The 21,453-nt window shown below is 35.6% G+C and overlaps 1 protein-coding gene across 10 annotated transcripts in view; it reads left to right on the top strand.

Moving 5' to 3' along the window:
* Positions 1–21,453, top strand: part of LOC149553159 (uncharacterized) — a 230,384-nt gene that overhangs the window by 200,591 nt on the left and 8,340 nt on the right. For 2 of the 10 annotated variants that reach the window (XR_016353042.1, XM_089788660.1), the window contains exons 8-9: positions 3,867–3,949; positions 20,842–21,229. Coding sequence is in view for 6 of the 10 variants with exons in the window: in XM_089788660.1 (XP_089644786.1) it covers positions 3,867–3,935 (69 nt within the window). In the remaining 4 variants the exon portion in view is untranslated. Of the gene's footprint in view, positions 1–3,866; positions 4,274–20,841; positions 21,230–21,453 lie in introns of those variants that run through there. The other 8 variants (XR_016353043.1, XM_089788659.1, XR_016353041.1 and 5 more) reach the window with 5 other exon arrangements.

The raw sequence follows: 21,453 nt of genomic DNA, 5'->3' as shown, positions 1-21,453 counted from the left end.
AGTCTATTTTTCTATTCCAAAATTCTAATAAATTATCATATGAACAAATGAAAAATGAGAAATAAATTATTTTTAGATTAGATTTCTAATGTTTTTAAAAGTTTTCATCTAAATCTTTCTGGAAGCTTCCACTGTGTTCTTGCTAAACCTAAATATATTTATATCTCTTGCTTGGCGGCCATAGCTTGGGTGCTTGTAGATGGCTGAAATGGGACTCTCCATAATTTTCCTTAAGAAACTTCTCATATTTCTCCTTTTGTTGCTGTGACATGTCAAAGTAATATAGTGAACCTTTTGATCACAGAAATTGTGCCTATTATTCTTCTCCTTACAAACTTTTGTGCCCTATCATTTCAAATTCTTAGGGGAATGTGATACTGTGTATGTTTTTCTGTTATCCTTTCCCAAGATGTCTTGGTAGGATTAAATGGTAGTAATATTGAGGCCAATTACCGTTAAATTTTTTTTTTAACATATCACCATTCTTAATAATCTGCCAAAAGTTTTGGATTGCCTTTGATCTGTCTTTGTCCCCAACTTGCTGATTAATTTATGAAGATGCTAAAAATTGGCACACCTGACTAAATTGACTTGGCTGTAGACTTATTGTATCCAAAAAAGAATTGAATATTTTTAGTTCTTGCAGTTATTGTGGGGTACATATAACCCTCGCATGGCCTCAAAACATTTAATTATTGAAATCATTTACTATGATAATGACAGAATGGTTATGGGAGAGTCCAAAAATTGAAGAACATAAATGGAATGTCTTGATAGCTTGTGCTCTGTTCATGCAAAGCTCAATGTGAGCCACTTTTTGCAAATGTAACTTGTTTTGGGAATTTTTATTATGAAAGGAACAGGATAGCTATTTAGAGTAGTAACATGTATTGCAGGTTCATTAGCCAGAAGCTCGAGAATTTGAGCCAAAGGACCAGGGACAGTACAATCATGTTTATTTTGTTGTTTATCTCTAGTTCTGGTTAAAAAATCAACAGTTAATGTATCAGATCGTGCTCGATATAGGCTCAGTAAATCTCAAGGAGGTACTCAGCATGATCTCACCAAGAGTCATCTAGTATAATTAGCTTAATGGCAACTGCTCTTGTACTACTAGATTGCCCTCATATGCTCTAATTAGCACTAGTTGCCATTCTAGAAATTTTGACGCTTACAAGGCGACTCAAAACAATAATTTCGGAGGGAAAATGGGTTTCAAGTTCAACAACCTGTTTCAAAATTAAAACAGAAATAAATTTAAACAAAAAACATAGAAAATTTACTAGTCTAAAATATATTTAATTTTACATAATTTAACTCACCGTAATAGCTCCAATCTCCAGGATTGTCTAAATATGGCTTACGACATATGGTAGTTTGTGATGAACATTTGGAACTCTAGGCATCTTCATACATTTGTTTAATCCACTCAATCTTCATTCCAAATATGTGTAGCATTAGGTTGAGTGAGTGGATAACACAAGGTGTCCAATAAATGTGTTTATAGAACTCAATCAATAACTCGACAAGCTTACACTTTTTGGCATTAGTTGTTATTGTCTGAACATTATAATGAGGGCCAACTTGCTCAATGGCCTGGATGAGAATGTTTGCAATAAACGGACTGTCCTTGACTTCCCCTTCATAATTCACTGCTTTAAAGAACATTGCACCTCTTGTGGACACCGTAATAAAATTGATCAAAAGACACTTTCTTGTATCTCTTGATCCTTCAAATTCCATGGACACTTGTTATCCTTGATGGGCTTCAAGGCAGCTTGTACATGTTTCAACTCTTTGTCCAATAAAGTGGTGCACACCACCTCATAATTCGCTTGAACCCCCTTGGAGCCTCATTGATTGGTCTCACCATTTTTTCCCAATATGGTGAACGAACAATAATAAATGCCAATCCATTTGTATAGATGCATCTCGCTATGTCTTGTTTAGCAAATTCTCTAACCTCATTGTGAAATGACATTTCCAAGGGCCTCTTTGCTCTCTTATTTGTCACTAGTTCTTGATGAACAGGCAAGAATTGAAGGCCCTCTACGATTGTTCACCAGAAGTGAAAAATTTAGCCATAGAACCAGGGGCCTTCGATGCTTTTTTTACTTTTAGACCTTTCCAGAGAATGAACAATTGGATTCTCAGCTGCTACATCTCTTCAATATATTTTAGTACAAAATGGTCTGCAAGAAGGGTTTTAGGTGGAGTTTTCCCTTCAAGTCTTGACTTGCCTAGACAAAACTTATGTAAATGTGCTTTGACCTCTACTATAAGAGCTATTATATTTCTCTTTGCAATTGTCTCAAATCGAAATGAAACCTCCTCCATCTGGGATTTGTTGAACATTTATATTTCCATAGTGGAGAGCTCAGGTCTGATTTGAACAAGTTCCCAGTGCTAGAAGCATTTTTCATTCTATGAATCTATAAACAACATACAAGCCACAAATCCAAATGAAAGGATAAGATAAAATTAGAGAGAGTATTTCATTTTTTTAATGCAAAGAAAAACTTTAAAAAAAAAAAAAAAAAAAAAAAAAAGCCCCCCGCTTTTGTTGAAAGCATCCTCTTCAATGTCTTTGAGGGGCTCTCAACACTTGCAACCATGTAGAAATAGCTCACAAACCAGCTTAGAGTGTACAACAATTACCTTTGAGCACCCCTTGAGCAATGGCAACCAAGCAAGAGTTTAGCAATGGAGGCAACAAATGACATGTGTTTGACCTTTTTGGCCTTATAGTGGTCTATTTTAGGGGTTGGAGGGTCAAATTGACCAAAATAGATGGAAAAAAAAAAACCTTTAAAACAGTAAAAATATCACGTTTTTGAACAATTCAGCCTGGTCCTGTTGCTTAATCCAAAAGTCGCTGCAAAAATGCCAAAATTTTGCCTGGGTTCTTCTGACAGAATTCTAGGCGAATGCACAGGTCTGCAGTTGAATTTTATCCATCCCACATCCGCACCAGACTTGTGGCTGGACCAGACTGGGACCCTAGGACAAATGTAGCAACTTAATTCATTCGACAATATAAAAAATTCCTAAAATTATGTGGTCTATCCTGTCTGGAATACAGAAGGTTGGTGTTGGTCTCTATCTATAACTTTGTTGCTATGTTGTAAAAAATGTACCGTATGACATTATGTTGCTCAAACCTTTATCAATCTAATGGAAGGGTCTGTTCTTTATCACTGCCCCGTGGAGATTGGAGGGTAGAATTTGGACATTGAAGCTAAAGTTTTATGTTTGAGCCTAGATTTGGCATCTTTCTGTTAGTGATAGATTACATATTTCATGTTTGATCACTTACCGCCCATAATTTAGCCACTTGCTTTGGCTGCTATGCTGTTAACCATCTGCTTCAGATCATTGTGTTTTGGTACATGTAAATATTTGAAGATAAACAATATATGATGTCTTACAAGGAATTTATGATACTGCTGAATTTCAATATGGTGCATGTATTATTTGCACTGGATTCTTGGACTACTTGGAGAGTGCAATGATGATAAATGGTTCTTGGTTTGCAAACAGTTGCCAGCTTTCTTAGGGAAATGCATCACGGCTCTCATTACTTGTGTAATTATTATATTTGATCAAAAAATATTTGAAACCTTGAGCTTTAAGATGCTTACACAGTGAAGGAAGCTTTTAAACATGCCTTGATTTATGGACTAAGACAGTATTTAAGGCTGAACAGTAAGATATAAGAAAAACCTTTCTCAAACATTTCAATTGGATTTTACGATGCATCAAATTAAAATATTTGCATTTCTATGTTTCAACACTAAGCTTATGGTAGCTCTAGAATTAAAATTTGGTTGGATTTATAGGTGACTAATTTGCAATTTGTTTTGTAGGATGGAAAGCAGCTCTATGATGTCATGGTTGAGCGGGCTGGACCATCTAAAGGCAGTGGTCCAAAATAGTCACCTTTAATCCTGTAACACAACTTCTTCCTTTTTTCAGGTTGTTAGATTCCACAAAAGAGGAAATTTATTTTTTAATTTTTCCCTGTGATTATGTATATTGAATCTGTTCTAGTGTATTATTCAAATTTATAATCATACTTCATGATAGCCTGCTCATCAAAGAGCTGCTTGTTTTTATCTTCAAGAAAAACTATTGGAAAGTAGGAAGAAAGCACAAGAGTGATGTCATGAACAGGTTTGAGGTTTCAAAGTGTTCATGCTTGTCTTGGCCGATAATTGGTAGTAGGAGGTTGGAAGATTCTGAAGATATATAAATAGTTTCAATTTTCAAATAATTTGTTGTTTTAAGGATTCCTCAGCCAACATTCATTAGAATAATGTTAGAAATTAAGATAGAGTAGGTAAAAGCCAGTCCAGGAAATTAAATGTAGCTATAAGCTTGAGAGTGGGTCTAGCTATTGTATTGCCATGATTCCATATTGATAACTAGAAATTCCATTGAATTGTATTAGTACCTGCACTGTCTGGCAGTTTATTATTACACCTGATGATTTTTTTATGTATAATTTATAGAGGACTAAATTATATTCTTGACCAACGGGAATATGCATTTAAATAATATATTTGCTCCCGCAGTATGAATTTCACCTCAGTGATCAAAAACTTGTGCCTGATGTATAAACTACTTGATCATTAAGCTGAATATATTCCTTGCTCATTCTAAAATATAGGAAAATTCAGGTCATGTTTTCTAATACTTATTTCATTTGTCATTTTTTTAAGATACGCCTCTTCCTTGACCATATTGCCACAAGTGGGCAAGAGAACCAACATGTGTAACTTAACTCTATATAATCATATCTTCATTAAAACATAAAAGAGCAATATTAGCAAACAACACATGCTATAATATACATCACAACAAATAAATAACAACCCAAAGAATTATCACCTACAAATAAATTGCCCCCTTTCTGATTCAATCAAATCATTTAAATGATCTACAAAATTGTTTACCTACAATAACGAACTAGGGGTACCACCCATTTATGCAATGCTTTGCAAAATATGTGCCAAAATGCTTACCCTCATAATGCAAATAGCTAGCAAAGAAGGTTGGAATGGAATAATCTCTCTACCTTTGTACTTCCATTTTAGTGGATGGCAAAATGGTGCAAGAGCACCTAAGGGTAGAAAGGAAACCTAAAGCATTTTTTGTTTGTGAATGGTCTAACCAACCATTGAGGGAATAAGGACTAAGAATAAAGTCCCAAGGTGTGATTAGGAGGGAAGTAGATAGGATTTGGAATGTGAATCAAGTTTTTGACAAATAGGTCCTATTAGGTGAAATTGCTTGAAAATTGCTCTAAGAGGCAAAATGTGGAAAAATGCCTTAAAAGGGGGCAAGAAGTGTATAAGGGTGGCCCTTAGGTGTCCTAAGGTCAGTTTAGGAGGTTTGGTAACATACTAGCCAAGTTTGAAGAGCCAATGTGCAAAATTGCAAAAGTTGCCAAAAAGCTGCATTGACAACTTTGCAATTTTTGCAAAGATGCTTGACAACTTTCTATGCAGCTTTGGAAGAATGAACTACTTAGGTAGTTATAGTTCGAACTGAAGGCCATAATGGAGGATGAAGACTATTTAAACCTTTTACAACTCATTTCTAGGGGTTGGATAATTGGATGTACGGACAATACCCATAACAAAGCAATTTTGTGAGCTGGAACGGGGTTTTTGAGGATTGAATAGAGGGATTCGATTGAACAACTGAGTGTTTTTTGATGGAATAGAGTCTTGAGATCATGCTTCGAATCTGTGCATAGTTATTTTGGTTTCAAGCTTTCATTTGTTAGGGTTTAGAAAATTAATTAGCTTTAGTGTTCTTGCTGTCCAGTTTTGTATTGCCAGCATGAAAATGGCTATGGCTTGAGTGTCCTTGGTCAAAACAGCATGGCTCTTGGAGACCAGGCAATAGCCTATGTAAATAGTGTACATATTGATTTTGGGGTCTATGCAAGTCAAGAAGCTTACTTTTCAACGAGCCCTAGGCAAGCAATGTAAGCTTGGTAAGGTGCAATGAAGGCTTGAATTGGAGTTTGAAGAAGAAAAGTGGATTGGCACGAGGTAATCTTGAATTGGCAATGAAGGAGTAGAGTGTCAAGGGTTCACAACTCAAAGGAGGAGGTTGGGAATGGAGTTTGAAGCCGGTGGTGAAGGAATCATGTTCATTGCCTTTGAAACGCCTAAAATGAGGGTTTTCTGAAGTCGTACTATAGGTCAACCTAGTTCCTAAGACTTGAAAAATCTTCAAGGTTAGGTCATAGGGGACAAAAGTCCTGAACACACCAAGGGGCCTTGTTAAGTGTTTTTATGAGTTATTGCACATTCCTTGTTTCTAGGAGGGCTAATAGGGGCTCTTAGGGCTACAAGGGCTAACTAGGCAATTTGGAGATGTAGGAGTGTGAAACTTGTAAGAATGATGTAGAATGGTGGGAAATGGGTCAAGAACCTTAGTAAGAGGGTTCAACCTTGATTTTGGCCTCTTAGGTGCACATAGTGAAGTTTTGGCATTCTAGGTCAAAGGATGCATAATTGGTGAATTGGAGGTATAGTATTGAAACTTTTGAGTTGTTGGGTGAGTCTCTTGGTGAAAGGGGATTGGAAAGGGATCCTCTAGGTTAGGTTTAGGAGTAGTAGCCCTAAGTGGCTAGGAGTAGCCTAGGAAGAGCAAGAAAGCTAGAGTAAGGGACCTCCCCATCACAAAACATTGTTAACATTTTCCATGTGTCAGAGAAAAAGATTCATAAGACCCACTTATCTATGAATCATTGCTAGTTCCTTTTTGTCAATTCATTAGATCTATTGCCAAGTTCATGGATTCTACCTACTCAAACTCCAATATGCTACCTTTTTGTCCAAGGCTCTAAAATAACCTTATTTGCCTTAGTATATATGATTTGAACAAGTCAAAACATTTTCAAGAAGCAAATCTTAGAAACCTAACATCAAAATAACCTTGGAAACTTGGAAACTTAACAAGAGAGATGTTCACAGAGTCACCGGCTTAAATACATTGACCTAACAAAGCAACATGAGGTGGAGATAGAAAAAGGTAGCTAATAGGGATGACAAGCTTGACCAATGCAACTCGAACTCAACCCTATTAGTTTGGTCATCAGATCTTTGAATTATTGAATTATTGGGGCTAAAGAGGAGACTTGAAGGTTTGGAAACATTGGAACAATTGAAAGGTAACAATCGAGATGTAACAAGTGTAAATTTTATTATACCCTCAAATGAAAAGCTTGCTTAAAAAATTTCTAATTCCCAAGATTAATGAAGTATTGGTGCATATACAAATAAACTAGTTGCGTTGGTTAGTGGATTAGCACAACTGGTGGTACCGCAAGTATTCCCTTGCCTAGAAATTCTAATGTTATGCGTTGAAAATTATGATGAAAATGGAAAGGCAATTGTAAACCAAAATACTCAAAAGGAAATTTTATTTGTAACTGAGAGTGAATTTTGTACTCTGTTTGAGCTAGCATTTAAAGAAGATAGCTTTAACATGCACATTGAGTTGGATAAACTGGCACATGCTTATGACAAACTAGAAAGAGTTTTTCAAGATTCCTATATTAAGGGTTTAATAAGCTCAGAGTCATCTACCGATAATACTAATGTTAGTGTTAAAGTGGACAGGGATCATAAGCCTCCTTATGAATATGATATCTTTCACTAGTAGAATTGGCCTCTGTTTTCGACGAAAATTGGTCAAATGATCCACAAATGGCCTTGTTGGTATTTTTCTTGTCGAAATTATGAGGAATCCTTGTTCAGGTCAAAATTTCCACGCAAGTCTTGGTTGAAATTGACATCTACATTTGGCCATTGTGGTTGTCAAAAATTCAACCATTGTTGGTTGAAAAGCCTGGCCCATCTGACTAGGATGCTAAACCCACAACAATATCTTGCTCGGTCATTTGGTCAAAATTTCGACAAAGGGTGGTTGAAAGTTTGACTAACCTTGGTTAAGGCTTATAAATCGACATTTACATTTGGCCATTGTGGTTGTGGAAACTTCAACCAATGTTGGTTGAAAAGCCTGGCGCCAACCAGGATGCAAAACCCATGATGGTGCCCTTGTGGGTGAGTTGATCATGCTAATGAAGACTGCAAGTATCACAATTGCTTAGATGAATCACAAAGCTCTATATATTTCGAACAAAAATCATGTAAGCATGACTTTATTTTCAAGCAATCATAATATGTGAGGTTGGATCGTCGATGTATTTACTAGATTTGTCTCTTTAATGTGTATCCAACCGATTCTTGAAATACAAATCCATAGTGAAGTCATTGAGATTAACAAAATAGGGTAATATCAAATTATGAGAAGGCACTTGCATTGTAAAGATCTAGTAAAATTATGGGTGGTCTATGTTCAAGCACTGGAACATGCTTCAACATATCCGCAACGATCAACTAATTTTGAGCCAATGCTTTGATCGCAGATTAGAAAAGCAACAACTTAGGTACACTTTTACTCTTTTGAACGAATTATTGAAGAGTAATCTATTCCAAGACAACTACATTCAACATTGTTATATCACTGAAATGTTTGAGTGAAAACAACTCTCCTATTTTTAGAGAAAGGCAGGGACTTCATCCACATCACAACCCTTGTTGCTTGTGGAATGAAGCACTCATTTACCTTTAGTATGTTGATTAGATTAACCTCTTTGCAAGATGTAGCCGTTATTACTTCTGAAATGTGGCATTCATTTACCTTTATTGTGTTCATTAGATTGTTCTATTTATCGAGATAGTTGTGGATGAAGTTTCTTGCTTCAAAGAGCTTCTTTCTACTTACTCAACTTTATCAAGTCATTTAACCAATAAGGACACATCTTAAATTGTTTTAAAACCTTTCATGCAATCCATGTTGTAATTGGTGGAATGGAAGGCCTATGCTTTTAAGACAAATAAATTTATTGGACGATAATATGTTTATCGTTCCTCGCATAAGTAACTTAATCTATCTGTGAACCTGCAACGATTTAAATTTCTCTATCATAAATGAGAGCTCTACAATAACCTTCAGGCTTTTTTTGTTGTTCTCTGGCATTTAGTATCATTGGATCAATACAACAAAAAAGTGGATCATTCTCTGAGATAAGCTTGAGAATCAATATTTAATCAAGATTTAGATACAAGTTAAGACCAATCCGTACAACACAAAAATAATGGTAGGAACTAATTTCTTGACTTATAAATATTAAATAGCTTCAATGACCCAAATCACAAGCAACATTCTAATAAAAATGCAGAACCATCGAAAGCTTCATAGAGTAGAAATTGAAGCAAAGAGAAACCCCCATTTTAAAAAGATTAAAAATAAAAACCATGATGATGGGATACCAAGAAATAAATAGAATGAAACAAGAGCCATGTGACCCCCACAACAAAAGAAAGGAATAACATAAGAACTCACAAAGGGCAATTGGATGCTACAACATTGAAGATGCATTGAATTTTTTAATCAAATGATGGTCTCCATGCCCTCAAAGGAAGTCACTGTAACAAACTCAAGGGACTTAAGTTTTTTCAACAAAGGGAGTATGGTACAAGAGCATCCTGGACTTAAGTTTTTTCAACAAAGGGAGTATGGTGCAAGAGCATCCTAACAATCTCCAATGAATTTTGGGTCATGTTAGTATGTTCCGAGTTATGGTAGGATAAGTGAAATAGATGTTATTTCAATTATGTGCAATTGCTTGTTCAATTAAGGTCATGTAGAACACAAACATCATATATTGCAAAAGCTTACATTTTAAGAAGGTTGGTTTGTTTGAAGAAGGTTATATTTTCACATTGCCATGCTTTGCATTACCAAATTGAAAGAGAATCTAGTGCTGTTAGAATCTGAAAAGATTAATAACCCAGAAAACTAGTGCAAAGAGTAAATATCTAAACTATGAATGCAAATGATACAAAATCAAAATAGCATCATAGAGTTAGTCTCCAAGAGAGTAATGCAAATGCTGGAAGCAAAATAGCGTTAAGAGGATGCAAAAACAAGAGATACAAATACAAGCCAGGTAGCATGCTTATATAGGCAAGGAAGAGAGAGGAGGTGGCAACACCAACCAATGAGGAGCAACCATCTATCGGACTAAAGATAGCAAAGTATCTTCTCAAGATAGCTAATGGATGCTCACATGTAGGAAGGTGACACCTCACAACCATTCACCTAATAAGACATGCTTTATTAACCTAAGCGAAATTATTAAAAGTGTAGGAAAAACCTAGCAAAATAGGAAAAAATAAAAAATTACACTAACACCCCCCCATAAGCGAAGCTTAGGTGGATGTAGAAATGGGTCCCGGCAACGAGGCCATGTTAGGTACCCAAGTACAATGCAAGAAGATGCAACCTCTGAAAGCGGGGAAAGAGAGAAAACCACAAGGGAAAAACCCTCCCCCAAAAAGAGGTAAGAACCTAGTGAAGAACTGAAGAAGTCTACCGCTAGGGAAATTGTCCCCTAAAATAGGAACAATGAGTGATCATGAAGAAGCAGCATCACTGAAGCATGAAGAACCACAAAACTCTGTCAAAATGTTGATCTGTAGAACCCCCATGGAAATAGAAGGCACGAACCATCAACCAAAGGAACCTCCATGGAAATAGAAGGCACGAACCATCAACCAAAGGAACCTCCATGGAAATAGAAGGCACGAACCATCAACCAAAGAAGCATAGAACAACAATATAACCTCCCCTTAAGGTAGGTGAGGTGACAGGCAGCTGAAAAGATGGGCCAAAAATCTCCTACAACACAGGAGCCAAACTCATCGAGAGTGAGGTACAAACACAAATAAAGGCATGTGTCGTCGACACTGCATGAGGAATTAGAGAAAGAGAGCCTATAAGCGGCAAAAAACTATCCCCCCCATGGCACTTTATATAATAGTGCGAGTACAATGAATCACAATGATGAAAAGGATCCCAAAACGCAAGAGTGGCACTTTATTTCAGTGCGTTGCATAAAGATGCTTACAGTGAATATCAACAATGACCAGAAAAAACATAAGGCTGAAACAACAGAAATTAAAGCCCAAAACGAAGCAACTGAAGCAACAAAATCGATCTCCGGAGCTGAAACAAACAGAATATCCACCAGAATGCTAAAATGCAAAAGACTGAATAGGATGTGTCTGGAACAGAATCTGGAACAACAACCAGCATCACTGGAAAGAGCACAGAAGGGGCTTTCCAACGATATAAAGAAGTCCAAAATTGGAGATCAGAAGCTCAAGATACGCCTCCCGGAGTGCAAAATAGAACATTCGGCTTCGACTGCCATAACAGGCAACCAAATTGAATCAAAACTCAAAAACACCTATACCGGCATCTCCGTCTCGGAACCAGCTTTCCGGCACTTTTTTTCGGATCGGAAAAATACCTCCATATGCAAAAGTTATGGCCAAAAAACCACAAGTAGGTCTTGATTTCAATGCATTACAAACCCTCATGAAGAGCATATGTTAAAAGTGAAACTTGGGCACAATAATCAAGGAAACGAATAGCACCACTGCGATCTACTCGAAAAATCATGCAGTTTCAAAAAAAGAATCGCCTCGATATGAGGTCGTATGAGAAAGTTATGATCCTCCGAAGTTTTCAAAACAAGAACTGTGCATAGTCACGACTGAGAATCTGCAATTTCTGAAGAATTCATGCATGAAAATCAAAAAATAACTCCAATAGTGGATAGAGCACAAAAAAATAGCCAAGTTCATAACAAGAATCATCAAAATCGGAGTCCGTATGAGCAAGAACGAGACATTTGAAAACTGCATTCAAATCTGTGGCTGCCAACGGAGAGGGGTATGGCTGTAGCTTTGCATGCTCGATTCTGAAAAATATACAACTTGCATGCAAAATCTAAAAGATACCCAAATGGTTTTTCGGGGCTGCGAACAAAACCCAGAAAGCATTTTTCTTGCTGATGAACAAAAGATGTTGCTGTAGTTTAAATCAGACGCCTTTAACAGTAAAAAACAGCTCCAAAAATCAGAAAACGACCCCAGCAACCAAAATATGACATGCAAATGTTGGATCAGCTTCTTAAGTCCATCAATGGCATGCTGGAACCTGCAAAACTGATTGAAAATTCCAAATATGCAAGTTGGTTGTCAGATTTGAGATTGAGACCCCAGAGAAAAACTGTTTTTGTCAAAACTTTTCTGATTCTCAGGATCATCCAAAGATGCAAGAGAAGAGCATACTTTGTTTTTCAAAAAACTACAATAAAGTTTATTTGCCCCCCCCCCCCCCCCCCCCCCGAATCTCTCAAATAAGGAAACTAAAATCTACTCTTGCACATAGAAAAGCTCTGATACCATGTTAGAATCTGAAAAGATTAATAACCCAGAAAACTAGTGCAAAGAGTAAATATCTAAACTATGAATGCAAATGATACAAAATCAAAATAGCACCATAGAGTTGGTCTCCAAGAGAGTAATGCAAATGCTGGAAGCAAAATAGCATTAAGAGGATGCAAAAACAAGAGATACAAATACAAGCCAGGTAGCATGCTTATATAGGCAAGGAAGAGAGAGGAGGTGGCAACACCAACCAATGAGGAGCAACCATCTATCGGACTAAAGATAGCAAAGTATCTTCCCAAGATAGCTAATGGATGCTCATATGTAGGAAGGTGACACCTCACAACCATTCACCTAATAAGACATGCTTTATTAACCTAAGCGAGATTATTAAAAGTGTAGGAAAAACCTAGCAAAATAGGAAAAAATAAAAAACTACACTAACAAGTGCAACCTTCGGAGTAGGCAATAGCCTTGAGATGAGAACTAAGCTTTGATGGTACCATATTTCTAAATTGTTGCCAAACAAAGACACAAGTAGTGGGTAAATTAACTGCCTAGATAAATACTTAAATGCAGCCCTTTGAAAATAAATTATCCGCAACTAAATTGAGATAACAGAATTGAATAAACATGGTGTAGAATGATATACCATGACATGACAACAGATGCCATGGATAATTTGAAGAAAGGCCAACTCTATTGCAGCATGACAACTTTAACGAGTCAGAGACCCCTAAGGTATAAAATGCTATGCAAGGTCACAAAAGTATCAAATTTGTATTAGATATGTTCATTGTAAGCCATTGGACCTATTTGAGGTGCCAAGTAGGCATGTGGTAGCATAAAATGTCAAAAATGCAAAAAGTTGTAAAATGTTGGAATGGTGTACAAAATGTTGCTGACAACATTTTCTTGCAAAATGACAATTTTGGAATGTGAAGGGTCATCAAGCTTGTAGGCTTGGATAGGAGTCTTTAGGAAGTTGAAAAGTAATTCTCATTGCATATATTATGCAATCTATTGTAATGAAGACCGGCGATGGAGGTAGGATAGTGATTTGAAGGTTAATGTAATGTGATAGTTTTGGTTTTTGGTGCAACTCGGATTGTACCTTGTGTTTTGATTGTAGAACTGTACTTCTTCCTCTAGATCTCATGGACACGATTCTCTAATAGCCTTTAGACAATTGAATGCATATTCCTATATTGATTGCGTATACATTTTTCCATTGTTGTTAATCTTTATCTATTGGGTAATCTGTAGGTCTATCAATGCATCCATTAGTCTTGTTTCCACCTTGATTACACACAAATCATTTGCACACAAAGATCATTAGCTAACTGCACGACCTCCACTTGGGCGTAGATTTCAATTATACTATGGTTTTGTACAATATTTCATGCAATTAGTATTTTGCATTTCTGCTAAGTTGTATTTAAACAGGAAGAAAATATCTTTAATTCAAAACTCTTGTAAACTTGTTGACTTATTAAATTAATGAAAAAAGCATTGCATTAATTTATTATTGCTTAGGAATCCCTTTTTGTTCTGTTTTCTTTTCATAAGCAATATTAATTAATTAAAGATAAATAAAGTGCACTGATGTATCATAAAAAAAATCTCTATTTTTTGGTAATTTCTCTTCATTGTAAGATATTTTTGTGGTGCTGATGAAACATCTTGATTCCATGAAACCAAAGGTGAGGTTTTTCTTGATTACAAATCATTAGAAACCTTTTTTAATGACTATCATTCTCTTGACAACTTTTGTGCCATCTATTTTCCTATCATAGCTAAATTGAAGCACTTAACAGTCTGAAACTTTTGCTTCATCTTTCTTCAAATTTAGTTTTATTCATGACAAAGTGCATATGCAAAGTCTGTTGTTTCTTTCCTTTTCCTTAATAGTTATCACCTATTTAGGAGTTACACATTGAATGGTTATATATTGTCTTAATATTGTTGGCAATTTATTATGTCCTAAAACACCAACCTGTATAATTAGGTTGGAGCTGATGAAAGTAGGTGTACTTAAATAACTTTTAAGTAAAATATCTCAATACTATACCTCTTGGCATTTCTAGATATGTGTTCAAGATAGATATTCTAGTCTACTAGCTTTTGCATCAACTGATGACAGACATGATATCTCTAAAGCTGATGCAGTGCTATATTTTGTCTATAAAATGAATTAACCTGTGATATGTCTCTTTCAAACAAAATAAACTTTCCTCTCTACCAATTACCTCTATCACGCTCCTTCCATTGTATGGAGGTTGGTTTTTCCTCCAACTTATGCGAATTATGTAGGTTGATAATGCTCTCTTCTTGTTTGACTTTCTTTGATTCATTTCTATCTCGAGTCGCTCAATAACTTTAGTACCCTATTTAGTCATCCAAGCTATTGTTTATAAGTCTCTCGGGTGTGTTCCTTTTTAGAAGGTTAACAATGCTTATGATTCTGGTCATAGTTAATTATTGTCACATAGGAAGGCATATTAACTGGCCCTAGCTACTATTGTGAATACATTTGCCATCATGTTTGTTGTCTAATGGTGGAAGGGTAATCTCTTTCTTGTTTGTTGGGTGGGATAAGAGCTATGGCTTTTAGCTTTGCATGAGTGACCCAAGTAACAAGAAAGGCAGATAAGATAAAGATAAATATATTAATGTCCAACAAGAGACCACAATGTGGGTCTATGGGACTAGGAGCTACCAAAATTAGAGCCAACAATGCCACTTTTCAGTGCGTGCTCAAGTAGGAATATAAGGAGGACATGACTAGAAGAGGTGGTTAAGGTTGCATTTAAGGTTATCGTTATAAGCATTAAGATCTATGTCATCTCTCATTAAAAAGGTGGAATTGGGTGAGGTATTTTAACTACATTCAAAGTTCAACACCAAGTTTATGCCCCTACTTCACTAGAGAAACTCCTCCAAAAGGCTAACCTCATCCACCTTCCACTAGAATCTTCTTCACGCTAACAAAATCGAACTTGAGTTACCCATATTGCATTTATATTTGAAAGGTAACATTCCACAATCATATTGAAACTATTGTATCCATGTAACAAAAAGACAATTTTTTGTATAGCATGGAAAAAATGTAAGTATTAGTTTAAAAGTTTTGGATTATTGCACTTAATATTCGTCTTCCAATAATTGCCTCAAACAAATTTGAGGTTCTAATCTCAATTAGAAATATGATGGATAAGTTTGTCTTAGGTTTATTTTAATCTTTCTGTTATTGACTCTTTAATGACATATACTTTAATATAAATCTACACATCTTAGATACCTTGATGACATGGTGGGTCACTATAACACTTTATGTGAGTGAATAATTGAAGTTTTGTCTGGCCTACGTGTCAAACAAAATCATCCCTTTTGTTAAGGAAGGTAGACGCTTTGTTCTCCTGCTCAGTGATGGAAGCTATCATATTGCTTCAAAAAATTGCCCTTTATTTTTGCTAGAGAATTTAATTTTTTTATATAACTTTTAACAACTTACGAAGTGTTCCCTCTTGCTCTGACTGACTAATTTCATTGCTGTATAGCGGCTGCCTTGATTTTTTCCCCTTATTTTTTAAGTACTTCCAAGATTTCATCTAACCTGTGCACAAAGATTTGTCCCAGTTTTTCGAGAGGATTTGATAACATAGGATATGTGTTAGATTAGGTGAAAAACTAATCTCCCAAGAACACCTGTATGCATAACTTTGTCACATGGATGAAGCAAAGAACAAAAGCAAGAAAAAATTATGGAGGCCAAAAAGCCAAATCCATCTGATGGACATGCAAAGAGCAATATCTCATATAATCCAATACGTGAATGAATAAAATACAAAGAGGTGACTCCTTATAAAGGAATCATGAAACCCGAAAAGGGAAACTAAATCCTAAAAAAGCTAGGTTGCACAATATAATTAATAAAATATTAATTATATGCACCTACAAGATAGCTTAAGCAAACTAGAGTAATAGGCAACTTAATTAATTAAATCAAAGTGATTTAATTAATAAGTGCAAACAAATAATTACTCTAACACCCCCCGCCCCTTAAGCGAAGCTCAAGAGGTAAGTTAACCTAGCACAACTATGAAAGTAGAATTGGGTCCCGACAACAAGGCCTGATCAGGTACCCAATCACAACAAAATCTCTATAAAGTGGAGAAATAGAGAAAACCACATGGAAAAAACCCTACTCCAAAAAGAGATAGCAAAGAATGTTCCAGAAGAAGGAACAAAGAGATCATAAGAGAATCATTGAAGCATGAAAAACCACAAAACTCTGTCAAAATGCTGATCTGTAGAACCTCCATGGAAATAGAAGGCACGAACCATCAACCAAAGAAGCATAGAACAACAATATAACCTCCCCTTAAGGCAGGTGAGGTGACAGGCAGCTAAAAAGATGGGCCAAAAATCTACTACAACATAGGAGCCAAACACATCGAGAGTGAGGTACAAACACCAATAAAGGCACGTGTTGTCGACACTGCATGAGGAAAAAGAAAAAGAGGGCCTATAAGCGGCAAACAACTATCCCCCCCATGGCACTTTATAAAATAGTGCGAGTACAATGAATCACAATGATGAAAAGGATCCCGAAACGTAAGAGTGGCACTTTATCTCAGTGCGTTGCATAAAGATGCTTACAATGAATATCAACAATGATCAGAAAAAATGTAAAGCTGAAGCAACAGAAGGTAGAGCCCAAAACGAAGCAACTGAAGGAACAAAATCGATCTCCAGACTTGAAACAAACAAGATATCCACCAGAATGCTAAAATGCAAAAGACTGAATAGGATGTGCCTAGAACAGAATCTGGAACAACAACTAGAATCACTGGAAAGAGCACAGAGAGAGCTTTCCAGCGATATAAAGAAGTCCAAAATCGGAGATCGGAAGCTCAAGATACGCCTCTTAGAGTGCAAAACAGAACATCTGGCTTTGATTGCCAAAACAGGCAACCAAACTGCATCAAAACTCAAAAACACCTGTACCAGCATCTCTATCTCGGAACTAGCTTTCCGACGCATTTTTCGGATTGAAAAAATACGTCTGTAAGCTCAAGTTACGGAGAAAAAACCACCAGGGCCTCCAAAATGCATGAAAAATTATTTTTTTTACCAAAAAAATAATAAAAAAACAAAAAACATTTAAAAAATCCCGCCACCCAAGGAGTGGAGGCGGAGCGGCGCAGGGGCAGAGCGGAGCGAAGGTATTGAGAGGCCGCACCGGCGGAGGAAGAGGGTGGGTGGACGGCCAGCGACGGTGGAGCCGTTGCGGCCACCGAGCCGCTGGCGGCCTGCGGGATCGCAGGCGGTAACTGCCGGCAGTTTACCAGAGCCACTAGCGGTTTCGGTGACCGCTAGCGGTTTTTCTAACCGCTGTGGCCAAAAATCATTTTTTTTCCAAATTTTTTGCGATTTTTTTAAAATTTTCCGCCTCGTACTGCGTGCAGGAGGCCGTACGGCCTTGGCGAACAATTTTTTTTTGCCTCCCAGACCAATGGTGTCCAAAATGGACAAATTTTATATGGATTCTAGGGTTTTTGGGCGCTCTAAGCACAACGGTGATGTCCGTTTGAGCCCAAAGTGACCAGAAAGAAAGGTCCCCCCTAAATCCACATAAAAAGCTTCTGAAACCCTTGAAAAAAGCAGCTTCTGAAATGCTTCAACAAAACACGAACAGCGAGCAACAAGATGGCTCTGATACCATGTTAGATTAGGTGAAAAACTAATCTCCCAAGAACACCTGCATGCATAACCCTATCATATGGATGAAGCAAAGAATAGAAGCAAGAAAAAATTATGGAGTCCAAAAAGCTAGATCCATCTTATGGACATGCAAAGAGCAATATCTCATATAATCCAATAAGTGAATGAATAAAATACAAAGAGGTGAATCCTTATAAAGGAATTACAAAACTCGAAAAGCGAAACTAAATCCTAAAAAAGCTAGGTTGCACAATATAATTAATAAAATATTAATTATATGCACCTACAAGATAGCTTAAGCAAACTAGAGTAATAGGCAACTTAATTAATTAAATCAAAGTGATTTAATTAATAAGTGCAAACAATTAATTACTCTAACAATATGATGATATATATATATATTTTTACATTATATGTTTAGGCACACGAGTCTAAGGTTGAAACAATATTTGGTATTGATAAGATCATTTGTTTAATCATGATATTCATAGCATGAATTTAAGGTTCAAACATTTCAAACATGCTCTAAAATATTAAAAAAAAAAGGTTACATGACCAATTGCAATTGAAGATGTTTAATTCTATTAATAGTTACATAATTAATTTCCAATAGAAAATTAATACCTCCACCATTGTGATGCACATCATGGTCTTTATTATGCGTAGGTTCTATGATAGGATTTGAAGGTCGCAGTGAAATGTCATGCACATTGTTATCATTGTTTGATATATAACAAAAATAGTCAATTATGTTGGTAATTAACACCAAACATGAAATTTCTCAACTAGTCAATTTTATTTACTTTTCATTTGACCAATTTAACTGTGTTTCATTCGGTGCATTAGATTCTTTGGTATGGCTTTTAGATTCTTAGTGTAGGTGTGCAACTACGACTTTATAGCCTTCCTTCAAGGTAATTTTTTGTTTTCATGTGTGTGCTCTACATTGAATTCTGTTCCCTATGATTTTTTCTTAATATCATTAACTTTGCATTGTATGATTTGATTAAACAAAATTGTTTGTAACCTTATATAAAAATATTGATATGAAATTCCATTGCTTTTACTTCCAAGTCGAGAGTGAAGTTTGATATAGCTACTAGAGCCAAGTTTGTGTTGGCCAACCTTTTGTACTCTCACTTCTGTAGCTTTTGATGTTTCCTGCAATCTAGAGAAGTTTTAAACATGTTAGATTATATATTTACAAAGATTAGTGCATGATTACATTCTACTTAATACCATTATGACATACCTTCTTTTTCTCTCATTTGTTTCAATTCCTTTACCCTGTAGCCTCTTCTCTTTTGCATCTTCTATCATTTCATTCCACTCCATCAATGGAATCATAGGATGCTTGTACTTTGGGACATCCTTAGAGCCCTTCTATATTGGTTCTTCACTGTCTTTATATGTTTGGATGCTCTTTTAAGTAGGGCACTGTCAGAAATGTTTTTTCCAAAGAGGTCCTCTAACAATTTAATGAACTGATTTTTTAATTCAGGACCTTGTTCATTCCACCTTTCTTGATTTTTTTTTTTGGTTAAATACATAACTTTAATATAGTACAATAAATGAAAGTAAAGAAAAATATTGTACTAATGATATGAAGTTACGTACTTTTTACGTATGGTGGGCTCAAATAGCTTCAATGCCATTTCAAAAAGAGTCATTAAAAACATCATTTCCTACAAAAATATCATGGGATTATTAGTCTAAAATGAGTTATGTAAAAGTAAATTACAATTACAATGTGATTAATAACAATTTTAAAGCACCTAGAAGCTTTGGTACTTTTAACAGAAACATAGTTTTCTTGTTCAACAACAATGACCCCACAAACAAATTAGTACTAGTAACATAGGTTGATCCGGGAAATGGTTTAATTTCAGTAGTACTCATCTATGTTCTTGTATTAGTTGTAGGTGTATATATTAGTGCACAAAATAGGTCCAGGAGTATAAAATGCACCCAAGAAAAAAAATCAATGCATGATTAGCGCATAACAAAATATAGCAAAACAAGGTTTTACTAGTAGTTGGTACAGACGAAGATGTCTGCAAGCTCCTTGTTGCCGACATTGCAGTTGGTAGTATCAGAGTGGTGATTGAAGGAGTTGTCCACACTTCATCATAAGTTGAAGAATATATTGTTAGCAAAGGCAATTGCAATGGATAAAGATCAAATGGGGTACTAGAAGCATCCCAAACATGAGTTAGTAATGCATGCAAAGGTTAAATGAATGGTTAAAGGTTTAAGGATTATTTACATGAAGGTTGTTCGTTACAACCCTCACCATGTTGAGAACGTTTCACAAGTGTCAAAATTTTTCATAAGAAGAAAACATCATATTTTAGATCATGATCCATAAGATAGTACAAAATATAAATATCTATTAAAATTTTATTTTTGCTTAAGATTAATTTCTGCTTACCTTCATACAATTGACTCTATATATCAATTCATCTTTGAGTGCCTCTGTCTCCTTAGTTTTGTTTTGTTCCAAGACAATGGTAAGAATTTCTTTACTATATTTATTTATCATTTGAGTATCCATGAAGTTGGGGTTAATGTTACATGCAATGTCATCTAAAAATGCTGCCTCAGTTTTAGATTGCATTTGATTTGCTATCATTTTTTATTGTAATAAGTATCAAGTTGTGACATCAATATCAGTAATTTTTTTTTATCAAAATAACTCCAAAGCTATAAAGAAAAGAACATAATAATATCATTTGTTTCTATATAATCTTTACAATACACTAATTAAGGTTTACCTTTGTTGAAGGTGTTTGAGGAACATCCTCGCTTATGCCTTGTGGTGGATCCATGCCGCCCTGTGAGAAAGATTAGTAATTCTTAGCAATTAGTAGAGAAATGAAGTAATAGACTTACCAAAAAAAATTATTAATAAAATAATAGATTGTATATTGGAGTCAATATTAATTGGAGGCAATTGGTTTAAAATATTTTATACTTACCAGTCCTATGATAGTGAGTTTTTTTTAATCTACATGATTCATATTGTAATCTATCAGAATCTCTTCCCTTACACTTATTGGTTTTATCGCACATACAAAAACATGATATCCCTCACGTGCCCTGAATATAGAACTTGACCACTTATTAGTTGACACAAGTCGAGAATTATTTATAAACCTTGCAATATTTCATTTTTTTGGGCCTTCCATCAGTATACATAGCGAGCCTTTTACTTTGATCATTTTCTTTGCATTGTATATAATTTGTTGACAATGCATACCTATGCATACTTTTTTTTTAATTGCACAATCCACATCCAATTTTTGTAATTGTAACAAGGTCCTACACACTCCATCAATTCAACAACTTTATTATAACTGACCTTTATGCCATCCATGGAAAATAAGCTCAAACCGTT

This window comes from Cupressus sempervirens, chromosome 6 (genome assembly GCF_028749045.1).
Source record: "Cupressus sempervirens isolate cs-2001-9-10 chromosome 6, ASM2874904v1, whole genome shotgun sequence".
NCBI lineage: Eukaryota > Viridiplantae > Streptophyta > Pinopsida > Cupressales > Cupressaceae > Cupressus > Cupressus sempervirens.
Note: the sequence above shows the minus strand (reverse complement) of the source record. Positions and strands in the feature narration are given on the sequence as shown.